Source organism: Eschrichtius robustus, chromosome 12, assembly GCF_028021215.1.
Source record: "Eschrichtius robustus isolate mEscRob2 chromosome 12, mEscRob2.pri, whole genome shotgun sequence".
In the NCBI taxonomy this organism is placed as follows: Eukaryota; Metazoa; Chordata; class Mammalia; order Artiodactyla; family Eschrichtiidae; genus Eschrichtius; species Eschrichtius robustus.
Genome location: NC_090835.1, coordinates 79,014,458 through 79,027,329, shown reverse-complemented (window position 1 = coordinate 79,027,329; position 12,872 = coordinate 79,014,458). Strand labels below are relative to the sequence as shown.

General features: G+C 36.0%; 1 protein-coding gene across 4 annotated transcripts in view; it reads left to right on the top strand.

Annotated features, from left to right (window-relative positions):
• CYP39A1 (cytochrome P450 family 39 subfamily A member 1) overlaps nt 1-12,872 on the top strand; it is a 67,984-nt gene that overhangs the window by 37,221 nt on the left and 17,891 nt on the right. For 3 of the 4 annotated variants that reach the window (XM_068557677.1, XM_068557678.1, XM_068557679.1), the window contains 2 exons: nt 4,236-4,369; nt 12,038-12,133. In XM_068557677.1, coding sequence (XP_068413778.1) covers nt 4,236-4,369; nt 12,038-12,133 — 230 coding nt within the window. The remainder of the gene's footprint in view (nt 1-4,235; nt 4,370-12,037; nt 12,134-12,872) is intronic. The other variant, XM_068557681.1, reaches the window with a different exon arrangement.

Below are 12,872 nucleotides of genomic sequence, written 5' to 3'. Positions count from 1 at the left end.
TTCACGACCAAATTTTGGTAGGAATCATTGCTTAAGGTTATTACATCAGATTCTTTATTTTTCAACCTTTATCTCATGCATTTTTTATCCCAGTTCACTGTCCTTCATGTGTACTATGACCCTTTGCACACACCTTAATTTTAAACATTTTAAATAAGCTGTTCTGTGAATATGAAAGACAACGTCTGTGAAGGAAGACAACCTCACAGTATAGAACAGCAAACAGAACTGAGAATCCCTGCTTTCAAAAATAAAGAAAGAGGTGGTAGAATGTGTAGGGATGCACTCATTAAATTTCCGTGGAGTATATTCTTTGCTTCACTTCTCTGTGTGTCCCTTGGTAGATATACACCTGTCTTTCATTTGTGGGGAACCACAGGGCCTCCTCAGTATTCATCCCCACCTTCTGATTCAATCTCCTCAGAATTATGTCTCAAAAGGTATGAATGACTCGGCAAATGCCTGTCATTCTCCTTTTTTTCGCAAAACATGGGTTATTTTCCCAAAATGATTAGTTAAATCTTGATATAATGTTACTTCAGGACTATAGGAACAGAATTTTTGTATTTTATGTATTTATTTATTGAATAAAGTGTGTGTGTGTGTGTGTGTGTGTGTGTGTGTGTGAAGGGGAGGGAGCTTGAAATATGAAGGAGACAGAGGAGTCATCTCTCAACAAAGGACCTACTTTAGTGATCCTGTTTGATTCATGTTCCTTTTCTTTTAGGTCCAAGAAATCATATTTTTATAATTAATTTTGGAATTTAAGTTACTTTTCTCTCTGCCTGGGTGAGTGCTACTCATCCTTCCAGGCTTAGCTGAAACTCCAGCCCTAGGCAAGAGGGGATGAATGCCATTGAGACTCAAATCCTCTCTTATGAAACTTATATTATAGTTATTTGTATCCAGATATTATTTTGTGTCCTTATGTCCAAGCTCCTTTAAAACAGTGACTGTGTCTTTCTTATTCGTTTCTCCTCTCAGGGGAGGCACTGGGACCCAGGGAGCAAGGGTAAGGGCTTTTAGTGTAGACAGACATAGGTTTGAAGGCTGCTCTGACACTTTCAAGCTTCTCCTTGGACACATGATAACTTGATGGCTGGCAGATTGTGATGAGGAATAAATGAAGTGGTCTGACATATTGGTGACATTAGATGGTCGATAAATTAGTATTATTTTCTTCCTATCTCTTACAGCACCTATGCTTGGGCTAACATGTAACAGATATGAAGCAAGTATATATTGAGTGAATAAATGGTTGAAGTAGTAGAATTTTGATCTATTATATATCCTTAACAAATATAAATTACAGTTACTGTGTTCTAACATGCTTGTCATCATGCCTGCGGAAACCCAAAACTATACAGAATATTTTAGAAACATTCTTTGCTATTTCTGAACTCAAGACTCATCCTTTTATTTGGTTTCAAATATCCTATGATTTGGTTTGACTTTTATTGCATTTGTGCCAAGAATTAAACAGATGGCTTCTGAATTTTTCCCCAAATCACCCATAGTTTCTTCCCTGGCTGCCTTTGTACTGGTCCCCATCTCCATTAGGCCCTAGCCCTTTTGATGATTACCTTGGCATTCTTCCAAGTGGAGCCTTCTAATTTTAGAGTCAAAACACTGGAAGAACAAACCACAGATGTGCATTGAAATATGTACAGTATGGGTACAGAGCTATTTCTAAGAGTTATAATAAGAAAGGTCTCTAAACTAAAGATGTTGTTTGAAAACAGCATCTTTTTCTTTTTCTTTGTCTAGTCTGAGAATACTACCTTATTTTTCCTACATCACACTGGAACTTGAGAAACTAAAAATATTTTTTCAAAACATTTATTTTCCAAGTGTAGTCTACATCTCTTCTACATTTGTAGGTCATAATAGATTTTGTTTTCAACTCAGAACAAGCTTTTGTTTCTTTATTGTATAATATAAAACATTTTTTTTGCACTTTATAATTCAATTAGTCTCCTAAGAATAATTCATAAAAAATTTTTTCTCCAAAAGAAGGTCAGAAACATCACTATTAACAGAGTCCAAACTTTTTCAAGGCCAGAATTATGCCTGTCTCATAATAGGTTGGTCACTTTGGAGTCACACAGATCTGATTTCAAACACAAAATCTGACCCATGGTAGTCATTTATCCTTGATCAATTAGAGAAATATTTATTTTCTGTATCCTATAGCTTCAGTAAAGTAAAATACAAAAAATAAGTAGAGGGATTGTTTGGTGAATTTGTCTAATGTAGATGCTCTAAATAGATTTTTAAAGAGAAAAACCTTTTTTAAAGTAAGATTTAGAATCTGAATTGTAGGTTACTGCTAATTTATTTGTAATGTCCATTCGGCAAGGGCCCTCATTTGCTGGGGTCACCTTGGTTTCCAAGATAAAGGTGAAATTGGTCTGAACTCCCTCCCAGAGTTCTAGGGATCTTTGGCGGGAGAAGTGATGGAGGCGGCCAGAAGTGGAGGCCTGTGCCTCTCGGAGTTTCTCTTGACTTCCAGTCTCGCATTTCCTGATTTCTCCACTTCCGCTCTTTTCCCTTCTGCAGTTCTGCCTCTTTTCCATATTACATTGCTTCCTGGACATACCCAGATCTTTATTTCCCCAAGTGTTAACTTAAGGTATGTGTTAGCTGACTTTATTAAAATATTAAAAATATAGGACAAGGAAAGGGAAAATTACACACTAGCCAGAAACAACTTAAAATTGAGTATATGACATAAAGTTGAATTTTCTGTTCTTAAAAGTCCCATCTGCCATTTCTCCCTTGGAGAGTTTTCCTTAGTTTTCTAATAGGTTGTCGGTCACCTGCCATGTAGACAATGGTCTTCTTTTTCTTTTTTTTTTTCACTCAAGTATACTCTAAAAGAAACTCAGATCCCCTCATACATTTTTAAGGTGATGTTCTAAAATTTGTTATCCTGCATTTCAATACCTTCCCTGCTTTTAACTATCTTCAAATATTTTATATCTCATAGAACGGTTTCCTTGCCTGCATGGTGTACCTGTTAACTGTGTGTTCGTTTCTTACCTCCTAGACTGAGTGTATTGCGAGAATGCCTTCATTGTTGTAACCCTGGTGGAGCCTGACTCAACTCCTGGCTCTTGCTCAGTGCTCAAAAATCTGTCAAGTTTAATGGCGTGTATAGACGTCCCTATGGGAATTAATAGAACCAAAGCTCAAAAACCCTAGTTCCCAGACTCCACTAACCAGAAACATTTGCTTCTGACTCCTCAGGAATTCCACCTGTACTGACAGAGAAGGTTTCCCAGGCAGCACCCACCCGGCCCTCTTCTGCATGATGGGCTGGCTTTAGGACAAGCCTCATCCAGAGTCAAAGAGAAATGTGGCTGGAGACCCACATTCCACTCTCATCCACTCATGCCCAGTACAGTTGGGAGGAAAATGCGAAAGTTGACTTAAACTGACCATGTTGTTGACTTTTATTAAGCAAATACTGTCAAAATTGAAAGCTGAGTTGTTTAAAGTAATTTTCAAAATGTAAATATTTTACTTGAAATATCATTAAGTAAACCGTCTCATTTGACTGAAGGCCCTGACCATATGTTGGTCCATAGAAAGATCAACCGCAATCCTTTTCCAGGTGACTTCAATCTAAATATTAGCTAAGGTATGCAACTTACAGTAGGAATGTTTGATGTACCTGTGTTTAGAGAGCTCATCATTCCAGATGAAATACATGTGTCCCATCACCCCTTTCCTAATATTCTTTTTGGGCTTTCTGAAATGTATGATTAAGAAACAAAAACAAAAACAAATCAGCAGGGAAGAGACAGAAGTAGTAAGTCAGGTGGCTTCTCATATCTCTTACTTCGTACTTTTGATGCCGATCTTTTATTGCTCTTTCCTTAAGTGGAATGAGAACTTGGACAAGAAACAATGAAATGAGTAAAAACTGAACATCTTTCTGACAGGGACTATCTTAGTCATCTGATAGCCATAGGACTGTGAGAAGGTTGGATACCAATCCATTACATTACAGTAATCAACATTGGTTTAGTTTTATATGCCATACATTTTATCTTGGTAAGAAGAAAATGGTAAAAAGAGTCAATAACTTACTAAACTTGGTATGCAAAAGTAATAATAATATTAACACCTGATATCAGAGACAGTATTTAACTTAAATAGCTTACATAAAATCATTTTCTGGCCTCTTTAAGTCCATCTTTTTTTTTTTTTTTTTTTAATTCTCTTTCCAGGTAAAGATAAGATTAAAGTGTCTGAGGATGACTTGAAGAAACTCCCTCTAATTAAATGGTGTATTTTGGAAACCATTCGTTTAAGAGCCCCTGGTGTCATTACTAGAAAAGTGCTGAAGCCAGTTAAAATTTTGGTGAGCATTGGTTTTGTTTTACAATAATGAACCTTCCGGGGGGAAAAAAGTAGATATTTTGCCCATTTATTATTAGATAATTTCTTAAGTTCCATGAAGTACTATGTGACCCTAGAATAGGTTACTAATAAGAGTTGTGCAGCACCAGTTTGTTAATATAGATATCTATCTATTGGCAACTATTTTAGCTAAAAGATAAGCCTTTCATAATCATTTTGGCTATGTGATTCTATATCAGAATTAGTATAGTCCTATTTCAATCAGGCAGGAGGGTCGGATAGTGTTTCCTCTGCTGAACCAACCAATGAGTATTCCTGAGTTGGAATAGGTTGAGGAATTGAGTGTGTGAGGGAAGTCCTTTAGAATAACTGGAAGACAGTTCAGATCACAGATACAGGAACAGATAGCAGAAATGCCATGGGTAATAGAAACTGATATTAGGAATTAGTAGCTGAGTGAGGTCCTCTCTGTGGGCAAAGTAGGAGAATATTCTCAAGTGCACCATGAAAGGTATGTGCATGTGGCAAACGTTCAGTTCAATATTTGGTGAATCATTCAGGCAGAACAAAAAAAAATTTTTTTTAAAGGAATGATTTGGGACCTAAATTATCCAGATAGATTATAATTAGTCAGCCCTCCGCTCCTGTTAGCTTTTTTTCCCCACGGCTTAAGAGTGCTTGGATTAAAATCAAGAAAATTTTGTAGTAATAGAATTCAAAAGAGACAAAAAAATCCAAATTTGATACAACTTGCAACTTGCTAAATCCAAAAAAAACCATAGTTTATTTAACTGATCTTATGTAGATTGTAGCATTCAGTTTCAGCGGGATTTTAACAGTTTTTGCTTTTAAATAATCAAATTACCAATTACTTTAAACTATGACTATAAGAGAATATATATATTTAAATATTTATAAATTTAAATATATATAAATTTATATATGTAATAAAAGAATATATATAGTCTGTATTGAGAGGAAATAGTCAAACAACTTGGTGCAATTAAGTAGAGCAATGTGTTTATTACTTTGAATATTACTATAATTGTTATTGAACTTTTAGTAAGCCTTATTTATATTCTGGGTAGTAGTAAATTAGCTGAAATGCAGAATAGTTATTTGACAAATAAGTGGGTATTTTGATTGTTATTTTAAGCATATAGATCCTATACAAGTTTTGTTAGATTAATACCTAAGTATTTCCGTTATTTTGGAGCTTTTGGAAATGGTATTTTTTATTTTTATTCATTTATTTATTTATTTTAATAAAGTGGGGTTTTCTTTTCTTTTTATTTACTTATTTATTTTCTATTTGGCTGCGTTTGGGTCTTTGTTGCTGTGCGTGGGCTTTCTCTAGCTGTGGCGAGCGGGGGCTGCTCTCCGTTGCGGTGCGCGGGCTTCTCATTGCGGTGGCTTCTCTTGTTGCGGAGCACGGGCTCTAGGCGCACGGGCTTCAGTAGTTGCGCACATGGGCCCAGTACTTGTGGCTCGTGGGCTCTAGAGCGCAGACTTAGTAGTTGTGGCACACAGGCTTGGTTGCTCTGCGGCATGTGGGATCCTCCCGGACCAGGGTTTGAACCCGTGTCCCCTGCATTGGCAGGCGGATTCCCAACCACTGCCCCACCAGGGAAGCCCTGTAAATGGTATTTTTTAAAACTTTGATTCTCCATTGTACATTACTTGTCTGTAGGAATATAGTTGATTTTTGTGTGTTGACCTTGTATCTGCAATGTTGTAACATCAGTATAGAAACCTGTTTCATTACAGTGTAAATCTGTCATTAAAAAAATTTTTTATACATTATTCTTCACATTTCATGCATCTACGGAGTTTTCATATGTATTTCAAGGCCACATTAATAGTACATTTGAGTTGATACCTTAAATATTTAATTATTTCCTGACTCTTGAGAGTTTAGGTAGTTTTCTCTGTTTTTAATATGGTAATTATTTGTATCTTTGTGCCTAGTACATTTTCTTTTTTAAGGATTATCATTGAATTATGCTTTCGTAGTGGATTACTGGTCCAAGGGTATGAACACATTTATGATTCACTGCCTAAAATACTTTTACAAAACTGGACTATTTTATAGGTCCAACACCTATGGATTCCCAATAAAAAATTTTAATTAAAAATAATAGATATCCAAAACAATTTGATAAATTATTTTAAAAATTCATAGTCTCTTACTTCTCCTTCCTCACACCCACACGTTCTTCCTAGAGGACGTGAGGCTCAGAAGCATCCAAGGTGCCTTCCAAGCCCTCGCAGCGGCAGTTATGCCTCTCTTAGTGGTAGAGCAACCCCACAAACACGTACTCAGGCTGCTATCATCCCAGAATGTTCCAGCATTTCCTTTCATTATTTTTCACATCTCTTTTTAATATTTATAAAAGGTGCAGTGGTTCCTGTACCTGCGATTTCTTCTGTACCAAAATAAACACTGCCTTTCCTCTTAGGAGGCCCAAACTAATCACTGTGATGTTCACCCTACAGAGCTGAGACTTTAAAAATAATAAATGGAACAGTTTTTTTTTTCTTATTACACAAGCAAAGTATGGTAATTAGGGGGAAAAAAAGATCATTAAAAAAAGCTAAAGGAAGAAATTAAAAATTGCTTAGAATCTTGCAAGTTAGAGATAACCACTATGAACATTTGGTATTATTATAATTTCAGAATTTTTTCCTGTAGTATGTGCATTAAACAAATAAATTGGGGTCACACAAAGCTAATTTTCTCACAACCTGCTTTTATTTTATTTAATAATAGATCCCAAATAGTTTTCTGTATCAATAAAAGACATCCACATCATTTTGAATTACAGCATAATCTAATATATGGACATCAAATAAAATTTAAAATCAGTTCAATGTTCTTGAATATGTATGTGGCTTCCATTCTTTCACTGTTATAAACAATGCAAAGATGAACATTGCTATAGCTAAATATTTGTGCACATTACTGATTATTTCCTTAGTATAAATTCATATGACTTGGTTCTTTTAAGCTTCAAATATTTTCTAAAACAGGTGGAATGTCTTTGCTGAATATATTAATATGTTCCCAGGAATTTGGATCATAAAAATCATTTCAGATGGGATCATCTATGTTTTGACCAGTTGGACAACAGGTCAAGGTTCCTTGCTATGAATGCTAGAAGTATTCTCCACTGCTCTTTCCTAATGGAATCTGAACAGGATATTTATTACAGTCTGAACAGAATATTTATTTTTGCTCCTGTAATCATTCCTTTCTATATTTTTTTTGGAATAAGTGAGAATGGACAAACACTGGTTTCTTTGGTTTACTGTATTCCTTCCTTCTCTTTATTATGCCACCTTTCCAAAACTCTTAATCTTCTACTTGTGCTCTCTTTACAAGGTTTCATATTTAGTACCAAGTTAATCTGCAAGAATACCCAGGAAAGAATTAACCAAAAAGAGTGTTGGAAAATATGAATAATTAAGGAATGTTAATTATCTTCTTAAGATATTAAAACATGTAGCAAAACTACAATAATTAAAATGGCATGATACTGGTGTCAGACCAGATATTCGGATCAATGTAACTGACTAGATAGATAAGAAAGAAACAAACCCCCTTGTGCAGAAGAATTTAATATTAGGTAAATGAATCATTGTAAGTCCACGAAGAGCAATGAGATTAATATATGGTTTCGGATGACTGTCTAAAAGTGGGTATTTTTTTAACTTCTAGAGTAGTAGTTCTCAAACTTTTTGGCTTCAGGGCCCCTTTATTCCCTACAGAATTATTAAGAACCCCAAAGAACTTTTGTCTATGTAAGTTATATCTATCAATATTTACTGTATTAGAAACTAAAGCTGAGAAATTATTAAAATATTTATTTAATAATTCATTTTAAAAATAATAAGAAACCTAATACATATTAAAATAATTGTGTGGGGGTTTTCTTTAAGTTTTTTTTTTGATGTGGACCATTTTTAAAGTCTTTATTGAATTTGTTACAATATTGCTTCTGTTTTATGTTTTGGTTTTTTGGAGCGAGGCATGTGGGATCTTAGCTCCCTGACCAGGGATTGAACCCACACGCCCTGCATTGGAAGACAAAGTCTTAACCACTGGACCGCCAGGGAAATCCCCAGATAGTGTGGTTTTATGAAACATAACTATATTTTTCAAAACACAAAAAATATAGAAGAACAGCATCATTTTAAGTGTTTGCAAATCTCTCTGATGCCTTTTGCTAATAGAAGAAATCTGAATTCCCATATATGTGTCTGCGATCAGTTGTTGTGATATATTGTTTCCTACTGATGGAAATGAAGAAGAGTCAGCCTCACACAGACATGTAACCAAAAAAGGAAGGAGTATTTTATTAGCCTTTTCAGATATTTCTGTGGCTATTCTTTGATACTACACTAAAACTCAACAGAGGTACTTTCTTAAAAGTTTGCTGCAATCTGAAAATATATTAATGAATTTTTTGTACTCAGTTACATTAAAATCCATTGGTCTATCCTATACTTTGAGTCTTTTACCCAGGAATGGTTTTTGATCTGGCAGATTCTCTGAAAATGTCTTGGGACTCCCAGAAGACCCTGAGCCACCTTTGAAAGCCACTGTTGTGGAGAGAAGAGGGCTTCTTATGTTTAGGATTAATCAATGAAACCACAAAGCAGATGAACAGACTGTACCATATCAAAATTTAACATGTCCCATTTTTTAAAGTATAACCTAAATTAAATGTCAGCCAAAAATTAAGAATAAATGTCAGTATAAGTACAATTAAAGGGTTAATAATTTTAATATTTAATAAATTCACAGATCAATAGGTAAAAAACTAATATATATAGATAAATGAGGATAGGACATGAGCACAAAAGTTTTATAGAAGAAAATAAGAACGTGGAAAATACTCACAAAGACATAAACTTTTAAACAGCAATCAAAAAAAACCTATTTAAAATGTCAGATTAGCAGATGAGAGGGCAGTGAAATTGATATTCTCATATATTTAGTTAGAAACATATCTTGCTACAAAATTTGAGGAAACAGTTGAGCAACATGTATTAATAGCCTTAGATGTTCAGAAGACATAGGACATGTATATTCCTATGTCTTCTGAATATATATGTTAAAAGATTTTATATGAACAATGCTTCGTGGAAGAAGATGTTTGTGACGGCATTATTTATTATAGCAAAAATAGTAGAGAATGATTGATTAAGAAGCCACTGGAGAGAAAATTATTTTAAATGAGTATACAATATAAAAATAATACTTATGCTATAATATCAAGTGAACAATGTAAGAGTCAAAAATTATTTATTCAGTAGGATAAAAACAATGTGTATATACTAGGTATTTATATATGTAAACAATATTTATCAGTATATATAAACAACAAACTATATATAAAAACAACAATAAAAAAACCCAAAAAGCTAAACTACTGTTATTAGGTAAAAGTACTGGAGGGAAGTCTAGCCAATTGATAACTGTCTTTTGTTGCCAGCACTCTTGTTGTTTTCTTTTCTAGTTTTTTTCTATTTTTCTGTATTTTCCAAAATTTCTAGAAAGCAGTTTTTATTACACAAAAGAATATACTTTTAATTTTTAAAGTACTTTTTTTTTTTTTTTTTTTAAACAACTAACACCAAACAAGCTCCTGGCCAAGAGCTGGAGAGAAAGAATGTGCTTTGGGGCTCCTCCAATGGATGCTTTGCCTTTACAGGACTCCTCTTTTCTTGAAGTAAGAGTCTGCATTCCTTGCATTCACTTTGGTCTTAGCATCCTTCTTGAGTTACAACAGAGAATCCTTCTTCTCTTCCCTCTTCAAGAAAAGCCAATCTCCGGACTAGCAGATGAAGTTCATCTGGCCTCACAGCATCCCTGTGGGGTGGGCTAGCCAAGTTCACTTCTGTCTACCTGACAGGTGTCGTTATTGCCAACACAGGGAAACTGTGACTTCCACTTCCTAGTGATCTATGCCCTGGTCCTCTGACTGTTTTGTCTCCCTCTTGATCTTTCTCTTCATGTGCCGTGTTAACAAAGACAGGACTGTTTGGCCCGGACATAACGATGTCCGTTTGCTCAGAAGATTCCTTTGATACAACCAGCTCTCACACCCTTTTCTGCCACTCATCCGCCTGGCATTTGCTGCTGCAACAGGAACTTCTGTCTGGTCTCCTCCCTGTTGCTAGTGTGAATGCTGTTCCAAGGCCGCCTTTGAAGTCTTCCTCTACTACCCTGCTTTGTAGGCTGCAGCAGTCAGCATCTCCACGTCACGATCCTAGGTCAGCAGCCACTGAAGAGGGCTGTGGGGAGGTTGGCGGGAGGGCTAGGGCAGCAGCTGCCCTGACTGGATGCCTGGCCCAGGGCTGCCCCCAAACATATCAGCGCCCTCCCCAGCTGATTTCAGAGCCAATCATGACCCCTCTCGCCTCAGTTCCAGCAGAGGTAGAACAAACACACAAGACTGGGATCTCACAGGTCTTTTCCACTTTAAAAATGGTGAGAGGGCATGGGCAAAAGTCTCCATCTCTTCCTATCTTGACCTGACTCACTCCAGCAATCCTGGCACTGAAATTACCAAACTCAAGTAATACTCAGCAACCATCGGAGTCAACAGGGGTTCTCTTGGGTTAAAAAACGACGGCCCCTCCCCATACTCCACTCCCTGCTCACATAAAAAGACGTGTTTTCAATTGTAACATGCTACTGTTCTAGATACATAGACTTAAAGTAAGTGTTTTGCAAATATCTTGAGGACACTTCAAAATTACGCAGGATTAAACAGATGTGGATTCTGATGCTTGGCAACGGGAGTTACTAATAAAACGTCTTCACCTCCGAAGACATGGTAGTAGCTCTCTAGCGATCTCACACTTTGGGGGTGCTCTTTGTCCTCTGGTCCCTGAACAAGGTGATGTAAAGATGATTTTGTGAAATAGTTTTTAGCTCTTGGTATAGTTTATATATCATGAAAATCTATTATAATGTGAATGGAGAAGGATCTTGCAGACTCTGCTGCTTGAGGAAACATACCGTTTATCATCAGTTTCACAACCACTGAGACCTCAAATGTGAAACCAACCCAATAAGCCCACAACACTTGCTTTGTCCCATGTCTTCCTAAGCAGTTGTCTTCAACTTCCTTCTGCCCTAACAGCTGCTGCTAGAGTGAAACAAACAAAGAGAATCCACTGCCCCTGCCCTGACACTGTCATCAGCATCCCCAAGGACAGAACACCCACTGCCCCTGTTCTCAGTGCCAGTATGGCCAGTGTCCTGTCTCAGAGTTAGTTTTTTCTGTTCTAGAACCTGGGAATCCACTGTGGTTTCCATCATCAAGACCACTTGCTGCAAACTCCAACATCAAACATCAAAAGCTGCATTACAGTGGACTTAGACCAGTTTCTAAAATTTTCACATGTATCTCTATCTTCCCCCATGTAACCAAAGATATATGTATGTATAACTGATCATCAGAATTAGAAATCAGTAATTGCCTACATTGGAAAATAGAAATGAGCCATCTAGGAAAGAGATTTTCTCACCATTGATTATACGATGTATATGTCTTCTCTCTAATATGGTAATATGGTGGTAGGATTATTTTTAGTGACCCTAGCTCTCATTAAAGCAGATCTCAAAACATGACTTGGAACCATTTTTCTGTTATAGAATTATACCGTTCCTTCTGGTGACTTGTTGATGTTGTCTCCATTTTGGCTACATAGAAATCCAAAGTATTTTCCTGAACCTGACCTGTTCAAGCCTGTAAGTTGTCTCTTTCAGTATACATTGTCCTTGGATTTCCTCTTTATGCCAGGAGTATGAGTTCATAAATTAACTAGGGCTATATCATTAAGCAGCCATACTTCTCTGGTAACTAAGGCTACAAAGCACAGACTAGATTTGTAATATAGATGTCATAACATTTACAAATCAGATACAAAAGTTTTTGGAATAAGCTTCACCAACTTTAAAATAAATTTTTGTCTGAAACCAGCAGGACATGTTAAAAGTAAATATGCTTGGTTCTGATAGAAGCCATATTTCATGTTCTTCAGGCAATTGCTTCTGTTATTGGTTTCCAAGGAGTACAAAAATAAAAATGAAGCAAATTAAAACTGTGTTCTGCTATTTCTTAGAACTGGGGAGTTACAGGGCTAAACAAAATCTTAAGAGGTCATTTAGTCCATTCTCTGCCTTTAGGTAAATCTGTCAAAAATGGCATCCAGATGTATTAATTCTGCAGACCAAGCTTTCTCCAACAGGGAGGGCTGTCAGTGTCTCATTACTAAATTTATTACCTCGGGCAATTTTATGATGGAGCCTGAGGCCTTATTATAAATATTCTTCCTCTTCTGAGGTCAATTCTGTGGCTGATTTACATTATCATTTACATTTACCACTTAACAAAGTTCTTTTTAAACCTTTTTATTTATTAGTTCCCATTCCAAAAACATAATTGTGGCTGATATTAATAACAGGTTGGAAAAAATTACTAACAACC